Genomic DNA, 23,974 nt, shown 5'->3' with positions numbered 1-23,974 from the left:
AGGGGATCACATGGGGGGTCACTGATAAGGGGGTTATCTGTGTTTGGGGGGGTCACTGATAAAGGGATCCTTTGTTGGGGTGGGTCACTGATAAGGGATTGATAAGGGGATCCTTTTTGGGGGGTCCCTGATAAGGGGATCCTTTGTGGAGATCACTGATAAGAGGATCATGAGCTAGGGGCTCGCTGCTGAGGGAATGGTGCTGGGGCCTCAGGCAGGAGGAGATGGATCTGGTGTCACATTTCCTGGTGACAGGAACAACTGGAGAAGGAGTAGAGTCATCCTGCACCCTGGAAAGAGCCAAATCCTGGTGCTCCAAGGCTCAGCCTCCTGTTGCCACCCCGAGCAAAGCTCTGGCCTTTGCTGGTACGAGGTTGTGTGAGGGGGTGATGGTTGCTGGCAGGAGGGTTTGGACACAAACGAGTCCCCGGCTGTCCCTGGGTTGTTTTTGACCCCTGGGGCAGCTCCTCCCCACCGAGGTGTTGGGCAGGAGCTCTCCAAGGTGAGCAGCTTTCCTGCATCTTTTTTATTAGAGTCCTATTTCCACTTGTTCATCCAGGACAAGGAATTACAGCTCCTTTCTCTGCACCACAGCTCCTCCACACTGGAGTGTGGGGACAGTTCTGTTTTGGTGGTTTCCAGCCCCCTCTGGTCACCTGCCCCAGCTGTGCTGGGTGTGGAGCACTGTGGAGATGAGAGTCTGGTCAGAGAGAGAGAAAGCCAGATAAGTTTCCCATTAATTGGTCTGGGAAGTTTTAGGGAGGCAGAGAGAATGAATGGCAAACTATCTGCAGATGGTGTTTTCAACAAGTTGCTCTCCTCCTAAGATGTTTTACCAAAGGGTGTCTTCTTAATTAGCCAATCATGTGAAATGTGTTCATTAAATGACCAATCATGTCCACCTGTATCGGACCAGGGTATGAAAGAAGGGGTTCCAATAAAGTCAGGGCTGCTATCCTCTCACCCTTCTGCCCTGGAGTCTGTGTCTGTTGTAATAGGACACGAAATGAACGACATGCATGCTGAAACTTCTAAGGTAAAAAGAAGAAAGTTTATTTCTCGACTTCAATATATATAAATTTCAAAAGTGACCCTGGATTGGAGGATGAAATTGTTACTTCTCTAACAACACTGGTTAACAGTCTATCAAATTTCTCCTTTTCTAGAGAAGAATGCAAAACCAATCATTATTTACATAAAAGTGCATGAGAAACTCCATTATAAAATCGTAAACATCAGAAGGCTTAGAAGAACTTAGAAGGACATGGTGTAAAACGTAAACATTAGAAGGACATGGTGACATGTGTCATTCCTGACTCAGCAGCGGCAGAGCACGGTGCTCTGGATGAACTGGCAGAGGCAGGGAACGCTGCTGTGGCCCAGGTGTCCCCCTGGGCTGGCCCGAGGGAGCCGGCCCGTGACCAGGAGCCGGACGTAGCACGCACTGAAGATCACCAGGAGCTGCTGGGCCATGGCCTGCAGGGAGCAAGAGAGGTCAGAGCAGGGCAGGCTCAGAGCAGTGAGAGACTGTGCCACAGTTTATTTGGTGTGGGGTCACTGAGATGAGCGATGAGCAATGACCCTGGCTCATGCCAGGCTGCAGGGACTGAGGGAGGAGGACTGGCTGCTCTCTGCTTCCCCATTAGCTTGGGGTTTTGTCTTAGCCCAGACCCTCCTGGCTTCAAACCAGCCACTGGTTTTAAACCTGGTTTTTAAACCCAACACCGGGCTGTGTTATTTGGTCCTGGCTGCCCTGAGCACCCTGAGGGCATCACCTGCCTCAGCTCTGCTCCCTGGGAGCCCATCCCAGCATCCCCACGGATGGCAGGGGAGGCATGGAGAGATTCCTTCCTTAACCAGATCCTTGCAGCTGTGGTTTGTGCACTTCAGCCCCGAGCACTGCCTCCAGGCCCTGGCAGCCCACATCACTCACCTGCAGGGGACACAGGTAAGGGACACTGGGGTCGGCCTGGGGACACAGGCAGGTCCTGCCCTAAGCCCTGGATTTGCTGGGGTGGAGGTGGGCAAGGACAGATAACTGGCCCAGATCTCCTTGTGGCCAGCAGTGCTGGCACACTGTCCCCACAGGGGGTGACACCAAGTGAGCGCTGGCTTGCAGGTGGCCCTGGGGACCTGCCCACTCTCTCCTTGCCTCCTCGGGCTTGTTTTTGCCTGTAGACAGCAAGAGAGCCTCAACCTGCAGGGATATCACCTGCACTGAATTTGCTTAGTGACAGTGACAGGAAATCTGCAAAATAAATCAAAATCATGCCTTTGGTAGCTCCGTGCTGAGCAGGAATCAGGGCACATTTGTTGCTCAGCGTGGCACAAGTCTTCGAAGGCACTTTCCATGGAGGAGACAGAGGCTGGGCTCATCCATGGCTCAGCTCAGCCTGGGCAGGGGCATCAGGTCCCTGGGGAGAGGTTTTCTTCAAAACAGGACCCTTGAGACCAGCAAGGAAAAGCCCAATCTGTGAATTCCTCAAGGATTATCCCCAGCTGCTCAGACAGCTTTGAATTCCAGTTTACAAACGTGGAATTCAGGTTTTTAAGGGTTTCCTTCTCCTCCTGGCAGCACCAGGGCTGGAGAAGGTGTGTGTGGCCTTCCAGGTGCTTCTGCTGGAGGAAAAGGTGGTGTGTCCCACGGCTGAAATGAGTTTTGGAGCTGAGATGCCTTGGGGGTGATTTGGTGCTGCTGTCAGGGGGATGTTTCTCCTCACCTGGGGTGGGCCCTCAGGGATGAGGGGCAGGAGCTCACTGCAGGTCACAGGATCTTTATTCAGGGTCACACCTCTGGATAAAAGAGGGGATTCTTCACATGGAGCCTCCTCCTCCACCTGCAACTCGGGCTGAGCTGCCACATCCATGACCACCCAGAGCTTATTCAGCCTGTGCCTCAAGCCTGCCTGGAAGAAAAGGAGATTTTGGGGCTCTCCAAAGGTAGGCAGCAGTGGTGTCCTGTGGAGAGCCTTTACAGAGCACTATTTACACCTTCATGGTTTTTATTCCTGGGATTTCCCACCCCAGGCAGCAGTGGTGTCTTGAGGACAGAGTTTAAAAGGTACAATTTTCTCCTGCACATTTTTCACTCCTGGGATTTCCCATGCCAAGAGCCATGCCCAGCACTTGGAGCTGGGTGTCCATGCCATAGCCTGGCTGCCCTCAGCTGCCAGTGGCTGCTCCCAGCACCACGGGAACAGCCTGGCATGGAGAATCCTGTCTTTAAAAACAGAGTTCTCTCATCCCCTGTGTGAATCCAGGGACTGCTGTCCATCCCTCAGCTGCAGCTTTCAGGGAGATGAGCAGCCTGGAAATTTCAGAGGGCTCTCACCTCTCATCACACAAAAGCAGTTCAGTGGATATTTACACACCCACAGAGAGCAAAACATTTTCTGAAGGCCAAGAGGACAAAATTTTTATATAATTAACTCAATGCAGCAATTCCCGCTCCTCCAGGCTATCCCACTTTTTCTAGGAGGACAGCTCAAGGTGGCAGCTGCTTCAAGGTGTGCCACATGCTTCCAAAATTTGCCTTTCATTCCTGATGACTTTCCATAATTAAAGCTGCACAGTTAATTATCCAGACACACACATTCCATGGGGTCTGGACAAATTCCTGCTGAACCGGACAGGGACAGGTGCACTTTATTCACCTCCCAGTCTGCCCAGTGCACAGCAGGGCACTCAAACACTCATTTGTCCTTGCCCACCTCCACCCCAGCAAATCCAGGGCTTAGGGCAGGACCTGCCTGTGTCCCCAGGCCGACCCCAGTGTCCCTTACCTGTGTCCCCTGCAGGTGAGTGATGTGGGCTGCCAGGGCCTGGAGGCAGTGCTCGGGGCTGAAGTGCACAAACCACAGCTGCAAGGATCTGGTTAAGGAAGGAATCTCTCCATGCCTCCCCTGCCATCCGTGGGGATGCTGGGATGGGCTCCCAGGGAGCAGAGCTGAGGCAGGTGATGTCCTCAGGGTGCTCAGGGCAGCCAGGACCAAATAACACAGCCCGGTGTTGGGTTTGAAACCAGGTTTAAAACCAGTGGCTGGTTTGAAGCCAGGAGGGTCTGGGCTAAGACAAAACCCCAAGCTAAGGGAGAAGCAGAGAGCAGCCAGTCCTCCTCCCTCAGTCCCTGCAGCCTGGCATGAGCCAGGGTCATTGCTCATCGCTCATCTCAGTGACCCCACACCAAATAAACTGTGGGGCACAGTTACTCAGCTGCCCTAAACACCTTCCTGCTGTCTCACCTTTGTTTCTAGGTATTGACTCAATTTATTTTTTACAAAATTGGCCATTCTCAGTGCTGCTCTGAGGACAGTGTTGAGAAGAGTTTTCCAAGAGCAGCGTGTTGGGGATGTGAGTCCTGCCAGCTGAGGCAGCCAGAGCTCTGTCCTTGGGCATCTGCTGCACCTGCCAGCAGCACGGGGATGCAGGAAAAATGTAAAATCCAGAGGATTGAAATGGATCTGACACTGGAGCAGACAGAGCCATTGTAAATCTCTGGGTTATCTGCTGCTCTCAGGCAGTTTGGGACAGGTAGGTCAAGGTGAAGGCTCCCTGGATTAGTCCTTTAATGGACTATGCTGGCCTGAAAAATGGAATTCAGGTTTACACATGTGGAGTTCAGGTTTTTCAGGGTTTCCTCCTCCTCCTGAATGACTTTGCCCCCCTGCAGTGTTCCCTGTCCCCTTCCCTGCTTCAGCCTGGCTTCTCTCTCCATTTGTATTTCAAGCCTCCCTCTGTGTCTCTCTCACCTTCCTTTAACACATTCATGGAGCCTTAAAACTCTCTCTATTCCCTTAAATCCCTGTCTAGTGCAGAAAAATCATCTCTGAAAAGCAGCAAATGAACCCAAGGATAGGGATTTTGGTTTTCGGCATGTTAGAGTTTTTGGGGGACTGTTAGGTTTTCTCCCTCTTGTTTTTTTAGCAGTTTTTGTTTGGTGGTTTGTTTTTATTTTTTGCCATAGGAACTTTGCTATCCCTCTGCCTATAGGCAGAATCATGAATGGCACATAATTGTAACATATTTATAGGAATAATTGTCTGCCCTAATGAATCCCACTTCAATCCTTTAGACTCATTTTTTCCAATCACCTTTGGGCATATCTTAATCCCCACTTACAGGAGAAATAAAAACGTCCCAATTCCTCATACCATCCCATAGGAGACAAAGCAGATCCCAGGAATGCCACCCTCTGGATCACAACATCAATAATAATTGATGTTGTGATTAATTGATAAAGGTAATTGATGTAATTGATAAATGCCTCCAGCAGGAGGCATTTATCTATCCAGGAGGGATCTGATCAATTGCCACCAAGGATACTTGTAGGATGCTGTGTGGCCCATCCAGGACATCTGTAATCCCCAGGATTATGCTGTGTTTGATAAAGATTTCATTGACAGCTGCCAGCCTCACATCCGTGTTCACATTTAGCTGTTAAAGAATGCAAGGAAAAATAACACAATACACAGCAAAAGTCTACAAACTGCAGCTGGATAATCCCAAATACTGCAGCTCTGAAAGGAAAACAGTGGGATTGATTTTCAGTGTCATGTTCTCTCTTCCACCCCCCAGCAAACTCCTTTCCTGAACCCCTGTGAACCTCCACATTTATCTGGTTTCCTCTTGGAAGAATCATTTGCTCCAAATCCCCCTCTGGATTTTGAGTCAAGACTTTCCAATATTATTCTTCAGCCAAAGAAATGGTGCTAGTGATGCCAGAGGCAGCAGGGATTGTAAGGAGGAATCATCAGGAGCAGGGCAGGAGCCAGAGCTGCTGTGGGAGCACAATCCACACTCTGCAAGGTTGGTCTGCAGGGTGTCCCTGTTGTGGCCTCTCAGTGCTCAAAGAAGCTTCAGAAGAGCTGGAGAGGGACTGGGGACTGCCAGGGGTGGGATGGGAAGATCTTTAAGGTTCCTTTTAACCCAAACCAGCTTGAGATTCCCTAACCCTCTGATCTCCAGCAGCAGGAGGTCTGAGCCAGCCTGAGCAGCTCCAACACTTCCCTTTCAAGCATTCCATCACCTCCCTTGGCTGCAGAACATCCCTTGCCTTCCCTGCATACTGTGAAATTATTCCCTCCTTCCTGGATCATTGTATTCTTTGCCTGCAGCTAGGGAATGCCCCAGCAGGAGGAATCCTGCTCCCCTTTCTCCACATTCCCACACCAACAGCCTCCTCTCACCTTCCTCTGGTGCCCATCAATGACCAGGATCACCAGGACAGTGAGAGCCAGGGCCACCAGTGTCACCAGCACGCCAGCCCCCCAGGAGTGGCCCAGAGAACACAGCTGGAGGGTGGAGTAAAGGTTTGTCCAGAGAGAGATGTAGAAAACCTGGGGGAAAATAGAGACACTGGTGAGAGTCACAAACCCATGAAAGTGAGAAAAGTCACAGGAAGAAGGAAATAACAGTCCTTTCTCCCTTATAAATTAGATCCCACGAGATTTTTCACAGGGTGAGAAAGGACAAAACTTCTTTCCAATAATAAATAGAGGAAAGAAAGGACTGGAAGGACTGAGTGAGCCCTAGTTTATTTTAAAAAATCACCACTCACCAAAGACAAAGAGTGAATTATTAATGATGATTCATCCCTAGGAAGGATTTCAACAGAGTTCTTCCATTTAGATGAGGAATGCACTCACTGAGGCATATTGATAATAATTCTCAGAGTCCCTGGATTTAGAAAGTTCCTATTTCAAGGTGGTGCAGAGACCACTCCATTACAGTAATGCTCAACTAGTGAGCACTGATGCAGGTTTAAAGGGCTGTGTTAAAGTCAGGGAAAACTGGATTCCTTCACCTCCAGAGCATGGATTTGGGCAGGAGATTGCCTAGGAGCAGGTGTGACATATAGGGCACAGCATCATCTCATCATGACAAAACTCAGGTGTACTAAACAGGCACCAAACCCCTCCAAACACTGAGCACCAATTCCTACAGGAGAAGATTTGTATAATGGCTATCCAAACAAAAAAATTAAAATAAAGATTTGTGTTTGATCACACCCTCAGCACACTGCAAAGCACCAGCCTCACAGCAGATGCTCATGGTTGGGTCTCTGGAGAACTTTCTTTCACCAGAAGAAGACAAACATGACCATAAGCTGACAGATTTTTTTTGTCTAAATTAGTATCAGCACCATTATGCCCTCAGATCTTTAAAATCAAGTTCTAAACCAAGCCTGTTGTAGGTGCTGTCACCTCAGCATCTGCTGGTCACCCATGGACAGTCTACTTTAGTGGGACTGCCAGCAACGGGATGGAGAGAGGGCCTTGCCCTCCATCTGCAGGAGTTCTGTGAGCTGGAATTGCCAAGAGAACCCACCAGGAATGTGTTAGAACCAGGATTTGCTGCCCAGCCCATCCTCACTCCCTCCCTGGGCACAAGAACCCGGTGCCAGGCTGGGCCCTCACCACAGCCATGGCAATCTGGAAGCCCCTGGAGCTGTAGAACAGGTACCGCCTCACTTCGGGCCTCAGGACACCCTCCTGGATCAGCCTTCTCCATGGATCCATCGGCACCTGCCCGGGAACAAACACAAAACCACAGCCACCCTCAGTTTGGGCTCCAGCTCCCAGAAGAACCAGCTGGGCAAACCTCGTTGGCACTGTGGCTCTTACAGCTCTTCAAAATGCTGTTTATTGTATAGAAGATGTTACAGCAGCCATGGGTTGTGGGTGACAGAGCCACACCTAAAGCTGCCAGCTACAGCTAGAGGCAAGCCTGAAGCCCCTTTAGTTCTGGTTACAATGCATTATGTATTTTTCTTTGCTGAGCATCTTTATACACAACAACCAATCAGCACCACACAAAACATCTTTACTATTGCCTATAACCTATCATAACTATCATTACCAAATTATGGTCAATACTGTCCAACCACATGAGTTAGTATGGTGCAGTTTGAGCTTAAAGTTGTTTTTCAGTTTTCTTGCAGTGGCCCTTTTTGTACTTGCCACATCAGCATGTCTGTTTGCCTGTGGTATCTTCTGCTTTTCCTAAGACCTCTTTCTGCTTGGAAAAAACTTCTGTGAATCATGGAGTCAATGCTAATTATTACCCAGCTGGGGGCCGCTGTAACAACATTTTTCTACTTGCCACGTCAGCATGTCTGTTTGCCTGTGGTATCTTCTGCTTTTCCTAAGACCTAATTCTACTTGGTGAAAACATCTTTTTTGTTTGTGGTCAACATATCCTTTGCTCTAAGTCATAAAACCTCCTTCCAGCTTGACCTAACCTTTGCTTTTTCAGTTGTCGACTAAGACTGGCTCAGCAATTCTTAATTTAGACATCTCTTATTCTTCTATATCAAAACTTGCTCCCATCTCTATTCTGCTCTCAGGTTCTACATTCAGAGATCTTTCTGCCAAGCACACATAGCTGTGAGACTTTCTTGTCAAACTTTCATCTTTCCCAACAATGTAGGACACGTTTTATGGTGCAAAAAGAAAGGATCCATCCTGGTTTATTTTGTGCATCCCCTTTTATAGGGTTTTTAAGAACATCCCATCTATCCCCAATTGGTCAGTAACAACTTGTTATTCTGTATTAATTGGTCACTCAAAGCCCAGTGTGTACGTGCAGAAAAAGTCCTTTGTGAGACAGTTTTCATTTTTCTATCTCACAGTGTAAAAACAGTTTATACAGGTGGCTAATGTTTATCACAGCCCTAGAGCTCTTTCTCAGGTAAAGCAGGTTGTTTTCCACAGCCCTAGATCTCTTTCTCAGGAAAAACAAGTTATTTTCCACTGCTGCAGGACTGTGTTCTCACAAAGAGCTGTCAGCTGTTTTCTCATGGTTTGTTGTCTTGAATCAGGATTTGGTTTGTAGGCCTTTGGCCTGCTGTTTCGCCGTGAGAAATTAATGTGCAGACAATTTTTAAAGTGTATAAATTTTGTGTGTAAATTTTCTACAAATAAATTTCTCTCATTTCACTACCACTCCTCGTGGGGCACTGCAACCCAAATGTGTGTCCCAGAGCTGCCTCCCACAGGGAGCACCTCCAATCCCACCCACAGAGCTGCCATAGACCCAAAACTTGTGTTCCTGCCTCAGCTGCAGTGAGTAAAACCTTCCTGGGAAGGGCAGGGACAGTCACAAGGGAAGAAAACCCCTTTTTGTGATGAAGGACAAGACAAGGCAGATATTCCAGGGATGGCCTTCCCTCTCAGAGTGAATTTTAATCAAATTCACTCCCAGCTATCTTCAAAGAGTTTCTTCATGGAGGTTTAAGCCAAGTTCATCCCAGTTGACTGCCAGCCCACGGGGAATAGACTGAAGTTGGACTGAAACAAGCAACTCTCAAACCAAAAAAAACCCAAAGCCATCTGGGCCGTGGGTGTAAATGCAAATTATGCAAATCCAGCTGGAATTAACTCCCAGGGGAGCTCACCTGGATGCCGAGGGACTGCAGCTTGTCAGCACAAAGGTCCATATCGAAGGAGGAGCTGGGGCAGGTGTTGTCCATGCTGAGCACCAGCAGCACCTGGCCTTGGGGAGGATCTGCAAGAGCCCAGAAGAGCCGTGAGCACAGCACTGGGAGGTTTATCCCACAGCCAGGCAGCACCTGGCAAAAGGGAGGCTGAGAACACAAACCACCCTGGTGTGATTTAAACTGATCCAAAATCCCCTCCTTGGCCATTGCTAAGGAGTTCTGCAAGCAGCCTGAGACCCCCTGAAGGAAACAGACTGAAGAAAGGGAAGAAACCCCCAAAACATCCCAGGAGTGAGCAGCCAGAGATAAGAGGAGATAACAGGATGCTCTGATGTGCAGCACAACATGTCCTGCTTCAGCAGCTCCTGACTGGAAGTGTGGAGGTGAAACTGCAGGCCAAAGGCCTACAAACCAAATCCTGATTCAAACAACTTGTTTTCCACAGTCTTAGAGCTCTTTCTCAGGGAAAACAAGTTATTTTGTGAGCTGGAATTGCCAAGAGGACCCACCAGGAATGTGTTAGAACCAGGATTTGGTGCCAAGCCCAACCCTGCTCCCTCCTTGGGCACAAGAACCCGGTGCCAGGCTGGGCAGCCTGTGGTGCCCTCACCGTGGCCATGGCAATCTGGAAGCCCCTGGAGCTGTAGAAAAACCCCTCTTGGCTTTCTCATGGCTTATTTTGGCTCAAGTCAGGATTTAGTCTGTAGGCCTTTGGCCTGCTGTTTCACCACCACAAACAGGCTCAGGCTGCTCGGTGGTGCTGAGGCTCACTTCCCTCTTGGATACCCCTCCCCAAAGCCCACCCACTGTAAAAACCAACTTGAGCAATGAATTCAAGTGCTTTCCAGCAATCCCATTGCTTGGGAATGTGGCAGGGCTGCCCTGGAGCACCCCAGATCCTCCAGCAGCGTGGCTCTGCTCAAGGCTCTTCCAGTGTCAGCTCGGGCCAGGATCACAGATGCATCCTAGAGACTCCAGTCAGGAGCCTAAAGAGTGTGAGGACAGCCTGTCCTAGATTTGAGCAGCACAGGAGAGCTGTGATCTCCAGGCAGCCCATCTGGCACCCACCTAGAGCTTACACAAGCTGTGCTACAGAGAGAGGAAGGGTTTGGGCCTACAGAAGTGGCTGGTTCAGCTGAGATCCTGCTTCACTGAAAGGTTTCACCCAAATTTCCTTCCTCTTTGCAGCTACAGGGTCAGCCAGGTGTCCCTGGGCTGCTCCTGGGGACATGTAGAGCAAAAATGGGGCCCTGCTGGAGGGTGCAGGGGGTATGAGTGACCAGCCATCCATGCCTCTGCCAGAGGGCTCCAAGCCCTGTCCAGCCTGGCCTTGGGCACTGCCAGGAATCCAGGGGAGCCACAGCTTCTATGGGCACCCTGAGCCAGGGCCTCTGAACCCTCACAGGGGAGAATTTCTTCCTAATCTCCAATCTAAACCCACTGTCTTTCAGTTTGAAGCCATTCCCCCCTTGTCCTGGCACTCCAGGTCCTTACAAATCTTCTCTCTCCATCTTTCCTGTAGCCCCTTCAGGCCCTGCAAGGCCACACTGAGCTCACCCCAAAGCTTCTCCTCTCCAGGTGAACAATCCCAGCTGTGCCAGCCTTCCCTCCCAGCAGAGCTGCTCCGTCCTCTGATCCCCTGGTGCCTCCTCTGGATCTCTGCAGCAGCTCCAGCTCCTCCCTGTGCTGGGCCAGGGCTGGGGCAGCTCTGCAGGTGGGGTCTCACCTGAGCCCAGGGCACAGGGGCACAATCCCCCCTGCCCTGCTGCCCCCAGCACAGGTCAAATTTCCCAAAGACTTCTCAGCGTCAAAGGCCAAGAGGAGAGGCCTTGCAGGGGGCTGCTTCGTTCATTCCTGCATATCAGGCATTTAATAAAAACCCCAAAGTATCTCCATTCCCTTCCCAAAATGCTGAAACATCCACAGTGTTTTGGTACTTTCACAAGTGAGATGATGTTAAAGAGCATCTTTGGTAAAATCTGTCAGTGGTTATGTTAAGGACACTGAGCTCAGATCTGCCTCTTCCATTAGCAATGAGCTGCTCCCTTACCTTTCACCCACTGCAGGGCTCCTTCCTTGAAATCACTCTTGCTGTACAGGAGGGAGGACCCGTTTTTCTCAGTTCCACCAGTCTGGCTTTTCTGGGCCATGCTGAAGGTGTGTCTCCTTGAAAGATTCTGTGTTTTCTTGTCAGAAATTCAGCATTTCTCTCTCTAATTCAGCACTTTCTCTGCTGGGAAGCACCAACCAGCCCCACAGCAGCTGAGTTGGGAGCAGATTGTGAAACCCTCACTCCCACTGCTGCCTTCCTGGGCATCCTGCTTCCCATGAGCCACGAGGCATTTTCTAGCCCTGAAAAGAGAAGAAGAAAATCCCAAATCTTGCAGAGACAGCAAATAAAGGATAACAGCAGTGACTGCACCTGGTGTTGGCCAGTGTGAGCTCAGTCCACACAGACTCACTTTTTATGTTTGGTTCTTGTTGAGAGGTGGCAAAGTTGTCCTTAAATATTCCTTAAATTATCCTGACATCCATCAGCATTCACATTTTGCAAGCAATTAGCAAAGAACAGTCAGGGTTTCTCCTTGCCACTCCTCTTTGCCATCACCTTCAGAAGAACTTGGAGCTGGTGGAAATGCCCCTCCCTGGAAGTGACACGGGGACAGATCCTCACCAGGACGGGAGAAGTGCAGATGAAGCAGAAAAATACATCTGCTGAAGGCAGAGTCAAGCAGGAGCTCCCACCCAGCAGCAGGGATGCCTTTGAGGTTCTGCTTTCCCTTCCTTTCTCTTCTGCTTTCCCTTCTCCTCTCCTCTGCTCTCCTCTCCCATCTCCTCTCTTTTCATTTTCCCTCTCCTCTCTTTTTTTTGTCTCTCACCTCTGCTTTCCCTTCCCCTCTCCTCTCTTTTCCTTCTTCCTCTTGTCTACTTTCCTTTCCCCTCCCCTCTCCTCAGGGAAATTCTCCCAGCAGGCACAGTGCCCAAGGTTTTCCAGGTGTTTTTTCCTGCTGACACAGCTCTCTAACCTCCTGCCAGCACCTGTGGGTGGCTGTTAAACGCTTGGAAAACTCTGGAGTTTACTTTTCAATTGCCTTCCACTCCAGCTCTCCAAAACCACCGCTTACTTTTTAACCTCTGCTCAGATCAGGAGCCTGTTGCTGTCTCCTGGTGGGAGGATCCCTCACAGATCTCACCCACCCTCCTTCCAAAGGGGATTGTTTTGTTTCTGACTTTTTTTGGTTTTTTCTGATGGTTGTGGCTGTATTTACCCCCTTGCACAAAGCCAGGACAGTCCCTGGTTGAAGGAAATGGAGGCAAGAGAAACAGCATGAAAAATTTTCCCCTGATCACAGGGGGGAAAAACCCAAAAGGGCTGAAAATTCCCTTAAAAAGCTGAAACTTCAAGGATCCTAAAGGATCTGAACTTAAAGGATTCCTGAAAACTTAAAGGATCAAAGCAGAAAGTGTGTGCACACAGGATGGGCACAGCACCTGCTCTTCCCTGCACAGGTGAGGAGAGGCTCCCCTGGGCACAGCTCTGCCATGAGGATCATGGGCACCACGTGTCACAGGGCACATCCCAGCACCAAAAGGTGCATTCAGACTGGGTTTTCTCACTCCTTTCCTTCTTTTGCCATCCAACAGAAGTGAATGTAAAATCAAGACAGAAAAGCCCACAGAAGACAGAAGCAAAGAGTGAAAAAAAAAACAGATTAAACTAAAGAAAAATATATTAAAACTAAAGAAAACTAATTAAAAGCTGAAGAAAAGCCTGATTAAAACCAACCACCCTGTTGCTGTTGCTGGCACATCCATTTGGAGATGAATCAAGGCTCTCTGGCTCAGATGATGAGAATTTGGGGCCTCTGGAGGACAGTCCCCAGGAGGTGACAGTGCAGGTGCAGCAGCCCAGCCATCCCCAGGAGGAAAACAGCCTTCCCCAAACGCTGGGAGCTCCTCAGCCAAAGCAGCTTTGCCTCTTAGTGCAGCACAGTTTGGCTCTGTTGCCTTTCCCTGCAGAACCGCCCATGTGGGGATTTGGGTCCCCCCAAACCTCCCTCTGATCCCTCCTGAGGCACCTCGAGGAGCAGCCTGTCCTCTCCTGCACTCCCAGGCTCTGCATTATCTAAATTTCTTCTTTTTCTTTATGCAATGCCAACATCCCTCTGGTCAATTCACTTCCTTCTTTTTTGGACACCTCCAAGCCCTCACTAAACAGCAGACAAACACCCAGCAGGTCCTTCTGCCTCATCCCCAGAGCAGCCAGCAGAGCCTTACCTGCTCCAGCTCACTCCTGGTGCTGGGAATGCAGCTCAGCCTCCTCCTCCTGCCTGCCCTTTATGTGCCACTGTCCCACTCTGCACTGCACAGGTGCCACACTGTGCCACATCCGAGCAGGAAGGTACCAGCCTGTGCCTCCTGGGAGCAGGGATTACCCAAGCCTGTGCCCCTGCCTCCCCCTCCTCACCCTGAGCTGCACGCAGGGACTTGCAAAATCTCCCTGGTGCATGTGACTCTTCCCTGGGCTGTTCAGAAATGAGGGTTTAACCCTCTGTAGTTCCTCAGAAGTGTTCCCACGCCCAAGGCACAGCCACAGGGGGAGATTCTCCTCCTCACCTGCAGCAGGGTGGGGGTCCAGAGCTGGAGCCTGAGGAGTGTGAAGAGCTGAAGAGTGACACAGACAGGAGGCTCTCCCCTTCCTCTTCCTCCTCCTCCTCCAGGATCAGCCAGGCCGGATTCAGGAACTACAAATCCCACGGTTGCACCACATCAGTTCCTGTGAGTGTTTCAAGACAGGGCTGGAGACATCAGAAGAGGCAAATGCAGATCTCAAGGCTGACAAGAGGTCACTGTTCATCAAAGGGTCATGGAAAGCACTCAGGAACAGGGATGACAGACAGGGCAGGAGTTGTAGCCCTCCCCAAACCAGGCTGTGCTGATGTGGGGCAAGTTTCCACTCCAGCAGCTCCAGAAGAAAAGCAGAAGGCTCAGGCACAGTCAGACGGATCCTCCAGAGTGCTGCACACGTTGGAGTTGTTTGCCTGACAATGCTGAGACACTATGAAAACCAAATTTCTTAGCCTGGGAATTGTGGTGTCAGAGCTGGCCAAAATCTGCAGGATCCATGGAGGGTTGGAACAAAGCAAATCCAGGAGTGGATAGTTGAAAGAAAAGGAAAAATCAGCTCTTGCAGTGTCTGTGTGCACTTTCTGGAGCAAAGGCTGCTCTTCTGGAGGGATGGGTTCTGCAGCCCTGCCTGCTCCAGAGCTGTGAGTTCATCCCATCACGTGGCTCCACAGGCAACAGGAGCAACTCCAAAGCCACTCACCCTCATGGGATCCTGTTACACTGGAAACTAGCAACACCATCCAGGCACTGGGAAAAATCCCATAAATCTGTCACCAGCTCAAGGCCCAGCTCCAATCCCCACCCAAGACAGGGCCATGGGAAGCTTTGAGCTCTTTTGCAAACGCTCATCAAAAGTTTTGGCTTGGTTTGCTCCTCACCCACACAGAGATGCTGACAGGGAACACGAGAAGCCAAGAGCACTGCCAGCTCTCCACAGGAAAACGCTCCAGGCAAATCCCTGTGGGACAATAACTTGAAAGTTAACAATAACACTGGAAAGCGTGGATAATGAGCTGCAGCACAGCCCCTGTGTCCCTCTTGCTCGGCAAGACACAAAAGGTCTTGGCATCAGCACCTCCAGCAGCAAACTCCTGCTCATTTGAGAGGAGTGTTGGGATCACCAGAGGCTGGACTGACAGGATGGTTTGGGTTGAAAGGACCTTGAATCCCATCTGAGTCCATTCTTCCAGCAGCCCAGGCTGCTCCAAGCCCTGTCCAGCCTGGCCTTACCCTCCCCTTACCACAACATCTGCTGCCTCTGGGGGAGTCCCCCCGCCCCATTTTCCCAAATTCCTGCAGTGCTGTGCAGCTGCTCATGGATTGCTCCGAGCTGATGTATTTGATTTCACCTTTCTCAGTTACTCCTCCCTGCAGGGAGGCTCAGGCTATTGGTTTCAGATCATTTCTCCCACTTATCAAGATCATTTGGAATTGTGATTCAGTGCTCTGTACTGTTTGTATCTCTTCCCAGCTTGGTGCCCTGGACTTACATTGTACTCCCTGTTCCACCTGCTGCATTAATGAATATATTACAGGGAAACTGATTGCAGGGAAATGAAAAAATCTGCTTTTTCAAGATAGAAATTTGAGGACTGTCCCAGGCTGACAGTGCCCACCCACCCCTCCCAGCCCCAGAAATAACCTCACCCTTCATCACGTCCTTAATGTCATTTCTGAGGTCACTCTTCAGCACCTATTTGAACTCCCACTGCTTTAAATAACCAGACACACACATTTAGTCTGCTTTTGCCTATTCTGACCATGTTCTCTCTGTATTTACTCCATGCTTTGATAAACTGAGCTCCTTTGCAGTATTTGGAATCCACACCCCTGTGATTCCAGCTTTTTTGACCACAATCTGCATGTGGTTGCAGTTTCTCCCCACGTCAGCCTTGTTTGGACTGTGCACACTGCAGCCAACACTGGCACATCTCATTTTCTTTTGATGAAACTGCATTTTCAGGGGAGAACTGTGCCATCTCTTTCCTTTTTTTTTCCCTAGTGAGCCTTAATTAGGAGAACAAAGTTGTTGAAAGCCTTGTCTTGCCCTTCTCCTCCCTTCCTGCACACAAAGTCCTTTCACTTTGCGTTGTTGGATTTTTTTGTCAGCAAAGCTGACAGATTGACAGTCATTAAATATAAAAATTTATTTCACACTACCCATAAATTACAAGTTTCAAATGAAGAATGACACTTGCTTAAGGCACTGAGTGTGGTTCTTATCTTTTTTTTTCCTACTTCTGCCTTTTTCTTATGAAGACTTAAAGTATTATTCTTTTTACTATGGTAATGTAAAAACCTCTTTTCTTGAATCTCAAATTAAAAGAGGCAAAGCTCGCTATGTGCCTGGGATAATGATTCAGCTATTGATCCAGAAGATGCTTTATTAGATTATTTTGAGGCAGATGAAAGTAATTTAATACCAATTTATTTTCTATTCCTATGCTAGTCCAAGATACAATCTTTTCTGCATGAAATTAGCACTTTCTCCTTTCAACCTCAAAGAAACATTACACTGTGCTCTTTCCTTGGATTAGTTTGGGAAAACTTTTTCAGCAGAACATTGATCTAGAGGGTTCTCAATAGTATTTTCTTTAAGACTTTAAAGCCAAGACCTCAGCTGGGATCAGCAGGTTCTTGCCTTGTCTCTTCCACTATGCATTAATTCAAGAACTAGTGAAGAGAGACAAAGGGGAAAGAGATTCCAGGTGGGGAAAACAGAGGCAAAGAAGGAAATCAGAGCAGGTTTAATGCAGGCAGAGAGAAGGGAGAGGAGCTGCATTATGTTTACACAGTCATCTGTCACCTCCAGGGGACACTGCAGGGTGGTTCTGCCCCACAACAGCAGGACAGCACCTGGGATACCCCATCCTGCTGCTCACACCTCCCACGAGCTGCCCCAGGGGCCAGGAACTGCTGCATTTTCTGTAGGGACTGTAATTTCTGTTACCAAATTCTGCCTGCTCCGGGGTCAGCTGGGCTCCAGGGTGGGAGAAAACAGCAGGAGCCCAAAGCTGGGGATGGCAGGAAAGGGACAGAGGGACTGCCAGCAGCTCACTGGGCTGGATCTGCCATTAAAACAGCTCCACATTTAATAAAGATCATCAGGACCTGTGCACTGACCTCACAAAAGCAGAAAAACGAGGAATTTAAGGTTGCCAAATGTGGATTTGCCCCTGGAATACCCTGAATTCCCTGGTGTTGCCATCCAGCACAGCCAGCCTGGCAGCTCCAGGCAGAGAGGGGAAGGGCTCCTGGAACTCCAACAGCAGGAAAATGTCCTCCCCTGCTTCTGAAAGTGCCCAAATCCAGCTGCCAGGGGAGCCCTGCTAAAGCACTGCCAGCCAGAATTGCTGTCCCCCTAAGGAGACTCTCTGGACTCCAGATCTGGGGTGAGAGGTGATTTCCTTCCTTTATTTCACAGGATCACAAGATCACAGAATATCCTGATCCCCACACTGTAGTGCCCAAAGTGCCCCCAGGAGCAGGAGCCAGGTGGTATTTCCAAGGAGTCCAAATCAAGGGCATCTCACAATGGTGTGTGGGCCCAAAGCAGCTTCTGCTCTTTCTGTGGTACATGAGCAGGCTGTGGCTCATTCCTGAGAGATTGTCACAGTTCCCCAGAGTGGTTTGGGTTGGAAGGTACCTCCAAAGATCACCCTCTCTTCTCTCCACCTGCAGGGACTCCTCCCACTACCCCAGGCTGCTCCAAGCCCCATCCAACCCAGCCTTGGACACTTCCAGGGATGGAGCAGCCACGGCTTATCTGGGTAGAGGAGCAGCAGGAAGAATTCAGATACAGATTTCTTCTAACAGCTGCTGGGGGCTTCACTCCTACTCCTCAAACTTCCTGCAAAATGCCTGAAAAATCAGATTTCAGGGACAAGAAGCAGCATGTCCGTGTCCATACCTGTGTCAGGACTGTTCCCTGCAGAGCATTTCCCTGGCACAGCCTGGCTTAGGCACAGGACTGCCTTTCCCAGAGCATCACAGGGCAAGATGAAAGAATCTCAACTGGAAATAAAATCTCTGCTCTGCACAAACCAAGCCAGCCTTCCTGGAGAGCAGCAATTGGAAATGCTTCCTTCAGTGCAAAGCTGGAGTCATTCTCAACAGTTAAGTTTCAGGGAAGTATTACAGAAAATTATTATTCTTGCAAGATATTAACACTTCTGCATGTTCTAAAGGGAGCTTCTTCACAGCACATTTGCCAAGGAGAAATAATCATGGATGATTTTTTCCACTTTTTCTCCTGCTTCTGTTCTAAAGGATAAAAGTCCTCATTAACCAAGGGAAACTTACGAACCAATATGAGAAAGTGGAGCACACACTTCATTTTTTCTGGACAGAGTCTCAGTCTGTCACTGATAAGAGAGGGAATGAAATTGCTAATTACAGCCTGGAGCAAGGAGGGCTTTGAGGAGCGTCCTGCTGGAGCCTGAGCACCTGCCCTCAACAGGGAGAAATGTCTCATCTCCAAAGGACAGAGTGAAATTACCATGGCTGCAACCTTTTACGAGGCCATAACACCTCTCCACATTACAGCACATGGATTAAAACTGCTCTGATCCTGTTCTGCTTGTTCCCACCTGGCTTCTCCTCCAGCCTAGCACATTTGACTTTGCAAGAAGCTTTTGTTTCAATTTTACAGCCCGTTTAATAGCTGCAATTCCTGAAGAGATCTTTCCAGGAGTACAGTGCACTACCATAAAATATGACAAGAGGAGACCCCAGAGCTGTCTGCTCCTGCCTGCAGGACTCACATCCACACCCATCCTGCTTTTTTCCCTCTATCACAATTCCAGAGGTCCAAGAGGCTTTGCAAGCCAAGAGGCTTTCCACTCTTGCTGTGGAAATCAAGGTGTTCTGTCTGAGGAACAGAACAGCATCCACGAGGTTCCTTGCAAAGATCCCAAACTGCACAACTCCTGGGCCAGATCAGGGACAGGAGGTCCCTTTTCCACAAAAAGCCCAGAATTTGAACTCAACAACAAAGCAAAGCTGCATTTAATATTCTGCTGGTAAGAGAAAGAAACCGCCACTGAAACATGAAACGTCTTGATTATTTGTGTGTATCTTTGATTAAAGAGCTGGAAAGTGATGCAGACAACCCCAGAACTTTTCTCTCCCACTGTTCCCAGGCACAGGATGCTGCAGGATTCAGGATGACCTTGGTATAAACACGCAGTGACCAGCACTGGACCCAAGGAAGGGTAATTACTGTGCAGCACCTGGCTATCAAACTATTCCAATGAACTGGCACCATTTTATTTCCCCTAATGGTCACAAGAACATTTGTTCCTGAAGGTTTTCAGAATGATCTGGCAGGTAAAGCATCAGACTGGAGCCAAGAGGAGGAGCTCTGTAATGGGTTTTAACTTACCTGCTGTGACCTTCAGATATTGGCTGTCTCTCTTAAAACTTTATCAATACTTGATGGTCACTCTGCAGAGTCCAGACTTCCAAGGTGCCCAGTGAGACCTGCCAGCATTCCCAGAACAAGTCAGCAGGAAGAACCAGACTGAGAGAGGCTTTGGAGTGAAGTGTTTTTACTTTCAGGTGTCATAGTGCCAGACTTGTACCTCAAGCTAACAGCAGAATATACAGAGGATTCAATACAGAGAAACTCAAGCACCTGAAAATGATCAGCCAGGACTTGCACAGCCAGAGAATTCTTCTTACAGGGTTTGAACCCTGTGCAGAGGTTTAACAACACACTGAGAAATGCAGTTTGGTCAACAGGAATACAGGTACACATTTAACAATTACTGACACAGGCCAGCAGCTCTCTCCCTTTTCTGTTTCACAGAGGGAAGCCTCTCACTGCATACTATCACCATGGAAAGGGAGCATTCCTGTGCCAGCTGGAATATCTATTTAATAACTTAGCACAGATCTGAGACATGGCCACTTCATGTTTGAATAAGCTCTGAATCCGTGTCAGAAGAGAAACTAAGAGAACTCCAAGAGCTCACTGAAATAATTTAACACAGGGACAAGACAGGTAAGGTATGGCTAAGGGCTGTACATTCCACCTGAAGCTCAGACTTTTCTCCCAGCACTGCCAGGACACTGCTCCCTCCTCCCAGCACTAGCCATTGATGCGGTAATTCACGTGGATCTCGGGTTTGATGTCACACACCAGGGACAGCAGCTGCGACATCACCACCTCCCGGTTCTTCTGGAAGTTCTGCTGGATTACACTCATCTTTTCCTGAGTCTCCTTCTCCACTTCAGTGGTGCAGCTGCCATGGGAGCCAAGGGCCTACAAACAGCAAAGGAAAGAAGAATCACCATGCCAAGCTCTGTATTTTGTTATTCTGGACCATCTCACACACTAATCTTTGTTGAGAGAAGATTAATGTTAATGTTCATATTAAAAAAAGTACTGCTGCATTTTTTGCTCAGATTTCACCTTAAACTTGTCCACATATCATCCTTAGCCCCTGCCTTTTAGCCTCTTTTACAGAATCATCAAATGGTTTGGAAGGAACCTTAAAGATCCCACCTTTGGGTTGGAAGGGACCTTAAAGATTATCTTGTTCCAACTCCCTGCAATTTATGCATTATCCACCAGTTCAGAGCATGAATTTCAAAGGAGTGCCCAAAATAAAGGTCCTGCTGTACAGACAGCTGGAAGCCCTGGGCACAACTGCACTAGAGGGTGCAAGAAAAGTAACACCCAGGAGTCACTTTAAGCACAATTCCCATCATCCCATTCCTCCTACCCTTGGAGAACCATTATAAAAATCTCAGCCTTCCCTCCTGGTGACCAGGGACACTCTGCCATGTCAGCACTATAGGGAACAAGCCTGTGACAGGAGCAACGAGCTCAGTCTCTTTCGGATATTGCTGCACACAGCAGCTTTTGGGAGGCTGTCACCCCTCAGGGCACCCAGGAGCCCTCATTAAGCTCTTTTCCTGTCAGCTGAGATGCAACACACCACGTCCTGAGCCACTTCCACGGGTTTTTCTGGGACACGTGGCTGTGCCTCACAGGAAGGCACTTGGGGAAGTGCTCCTGCTGCAACCCACTCCACCCTGAGGGTGCTGCCAGGGCAAGGCAGCCCCAGGACAAGGCAAAGGGGCTGGAAATAAGTGAGTGATGGAGAACACCAACCGCTGCCTCCTTGGCCTTGAACTCCTTCTCCCGCTGCAGGCGGTACTGCTCGATCTCTGCCTGGGCCTCCTCCTTGGCCTGCTTCAGCCTCCGGTTCTTCCCTGCTCCCACAGCGCACAGCAAGGCAAAGAAAGAGGAGAAAGCAGTGAGAGTGTTTTCCTCATGCACAGCCATCACCACAGTGTCGCTCCCTCTGCAGGAGCAAACCAAGCCCCCTCCCCAAGTGTGCTGATCTCAGGAGGAGCCCAGCAGAGCATGGCCAAGGTCACCGAGCCATGAGCTTCCAGCACGGAGCACCTCGGAGTGTGTGGACACATCAGGCAACATCCAGGTCTGGCTTATTCACAGGATGAGTCCCAGACTGGTTTGGGCTGAAGGAACCTTAAAGTTCATCCCATCCCACCACTGCTATGGCAGGGACACCTCCCACTGTCCCAGGCTGCTCCCAGCCCTGTCCAGCCTGGCCTTGGGCACTGCCAGGGATCCAGGGGAGCCACAGCTGCTCTGGGCACCCTGTGCCAGGGCCTGTCCACCCTCACAGGGGAGAATTCCTTCCCAATAGCACACCTAACTCTGCCCTCTGGCAATTTCCATTTAAAAAGTCTCTCTCTCTCCTTTTCAAAGCCCTGGAAGGGGCTCTGAGCTCTCCCTGGAGCCTTCTCCTCTCCAGGTGAGCACCCCCAGCTCTCCCAGCCTGGCTCCAGCCATGGGAGCAGCTCCATGGCCTCCTCTGGATCTCTCCAGCAGCTCCAGCTCCTCCCTGTGCTGGGCCAGGGCTGGGGCAGCTCTGCAGGTGGGGTCTCACCTGAGCCCAGGGGCACAATCCCCCTGCGGTTCAGCCCAGGATGTGTTTGGCCCTTAAGGCTGTGAATGCACTGCAGGCTCATCTCCAGCCCCTCATCCACCAGAACCTCCAAGTTCCTCTCTGCAGGGCTTCCCCGGTAAGTTCTCCAAGTGTGTACCCATGTTTAGGATTGCCCCAACCCACGTGAGTGTGCAGCTTCTGTGAGATCCCAAAAAAAGCCCAATAGAAAGAGCATTAAATCTTAAATTTTACCAGACCAGCTGTGAAACCAAGAGGAGTCTGGCCACTGCCTCAACTTCCCCTCCTGGACTTTCCACCACATTCTCCCCTCCAAGATAATCACCAGTGGAGAGAACTACAAAAACCTGCCTCCTGCAACATCATCAGGGGGTTGAACTGCAAACCAAAGCAGGTACATAAATAGAGATATACATATGTATTTGTTTGAAGCAGAAAATACTTGCAAACTCGGGGGTCTTTGCAACCAGAACTTCTCTTGCACAACAGGAGAAGCTAACTTGGATCCATTAGGAATAGCTCCAAAATTGCCGATATGGAAACACACTGTTTTCGCCAGCTGAAGTAAGGACAGAGAAAGGCACAGCCATGCCCCAAGCCACGGCCGGGTTATGGTGGCCGTGTCCTGCAGAGAGCCAGGAGCTGGGCTCTGCCAGGAGGGTGCCGGTGCCGCTCCGACCTCTCACACCGCACTGAGCTTCCGTGGGGAGCCTCCAGCGCTGCTCCCCTGGGGGCCCCACCGAGCCCCGAGCATCCCCGGGGCAGGGCTGGGGGATCCCCGGGGCAGGGCTGGGGGGATCCCCGGGGCAGGGCTGGGGGATCCCTGCTGCCCCCGCCCTCAGCGCCGGGCCGCAAGGCCTGAGGCGGCCGCGCGGGGCCAGGCCAGACCGGACCGGGCCGGGCTCTCCCGCCACCACACCCCCGCGGCGGGGCCTGGCGGAGCCAGGTACTCACTCTTGCGGGCCTCGGCCACCTTCTCCGCGGCGCGTTTCTCGGCCTGCAGCAGCTGCTGGATACCCTGCGACTGGCTCGCCATGGCGGCCGCTCCGTCCGGCCGGGCCGCCGCAGCGTCGCTGCGTCACGCGGGGCACGCCCACACCGCGCCGGCCACGCCCTCGGCCACGCCTCCTCATAGTGATAGTCCATCGCGCGCGGTGTAAGCCCCGCCCATATGTCCCACCTCCGCTATTTGACCACGCCCACTGACACGCCCCATCACAGTAGCTCCGCCCCATATGCGTGGTCACGCCCCCAAAGCGCCAGGCCCCGCCCCATGGTTTGTGAGGGGAGCCCCCGGCCAAGGCCGGTTCGGGCCTCCCCGCCCCCCGCTCCTGAGCCCTTTCCGTGCCCAAAATCCACTTAAACCCCTGCAGGAAGGCGCTGGTGGGGTTTGGCTTTGTTTCTTTCGTGCTTTCTAATCGCTGTAACTGCGGCAGTCCCTGGATGAGCAGTGACCTGGGCTGTGGCATCTCCTCCCCACTGCTGGTTTCACCCAGCTGTGTGACACCAGAGCCACTGGTGCTCGGAGGGCTTTGCAACCATCCTGGACAGCCTTGGCCAGGGCCTCCCAGAGAGCCAAGAGTCCCCCGAACGACCCCATCCCACCTAACCCTCGCCCATCACATCCCCGGGGCCATTGAAAGCCCTGGACTCAGCTCCCCCGGCACTTTCGGAGCATAAATTGCAATTATTGTCAAATAATATCGCTCTGATGAAGCCTCAGAGCCAGGACAGTGACTCATCGCTGCTGGGAGGCTGCCGTCCGCCTCCTCCATCCCCCGTGATGGAAGGGACGGGAGACAATGAATCAAATGCATATTTATGGTGCTGACTAGGAATTATGAGTGTTTTCAGGGTGACCTTCAGCTGGGCCCTTTCAGCAGTTAAGTGAATGGGCTTAGCGTGCCCATCCCTTCAGGGGGATATTTGCTTCAGTGAAAGATAAAAGGAAAGATGGGGAGAAGAG

General features: G+C 50.5%; 2 protein-coding genes across 9 annotated transcripts; both read right to left on the bottom strand.

Moving 5' to 3' along the window:
• Window positions 1-1,289: 1,289 nt before the first annotated feature.
• Window positions 1,290-19,549, bottom strand: TMEM268 (transmembrane protein 268). Of its 8 annotated transcripts, none has more exons than XM_041474772.1 (10): window positions 19,449-19,549; window positions 14,054-14,213; window positions 11,487-11,788; window positions 9,395-9,504; window positions 7,416-7,523; window positions 6,186-6,335; window positions 5,323-5,433; window positions 3,783-3,860; window positions 2,721-2,906; window positions 1,290-1,476 (listed from the first exon to the last, which is right to left on the bottom strand). In XM_041474772.1, exons 3-10 carry the CDS (start codon window positions 11,584-11,586, stop codon window positions 1,318-1,320), a joined length of 1,002 nt encoding a protein of 333 aa, XP_041330706.1. In that variant the 5' UTR covers window positions 11,587-11,788; window positions 14,054-14,213; window positions 19,449-19,549; the 3' UTR covers window positions 1,290-1,317. The 8 variants fall into 8 exon arrangements, with proteins under 8 accessions (XP_041330706.1, XP_041330709.1, XP_041330704.1 ...); XM_041474775.1 differs by lacking the exon at window positions 1,290-1,476 and adding an exon at window positions 1,969-2,414; XM_041474770.1 differs by lacking the exon at window positions 1,290-1,476 and having other exon boundaries at window positions 2,429-2,906; window positions 14,054-15,023.
• A 48-nt stretch (window positions 19,550-19,597) lies between these two features.
• ATP6V1G1 (ATPase H+ transporting V1 subunit G1) lies at window positions 19,598-23,119 on the bottom strand. Its single transcript, XM_041474782.1, has 3 exons — window positions 22,963-23,119; window positions 21,186-21,286; window positions 19,598-20,330 (listed from the first exon to the last, which is right to left on the bottom strand). The coding sequence occupies exons 1-3, from the start codon at window positions 23,042-23,044 to the stop codon at window positions 20,157-20,159; spliced, it is 357 nt and encodes a 118-aa protein (XP_041330716.1). The 5' UTR covers window positions 23,045-23,119; the 3' UTR covers window positions 19,598-20,156.
• Window positions 23,120-23,974: the final 855 nt, after the last annotated feature.

Source organism: Pyrgilauda ruficollis, unplaced genomic scaffold, assembly GCF_017590135.1.
Source record: "Pyrgilauda ruficollis isolate IOZ18807 unplaced genomic scaffold, ASM1759013v1 scaffold34, whole genome shotgun sequence".
Taxonomy (NCBI): Eukaryota; Metazoa; Chordata; class Aves; order Passeriformes; family Passeridae; genus Pyrgilauda; species Pyrgilauda ruficollis.
This window is presented reverse-complemented; position numbering and strand designations above follow the sequence as displayed.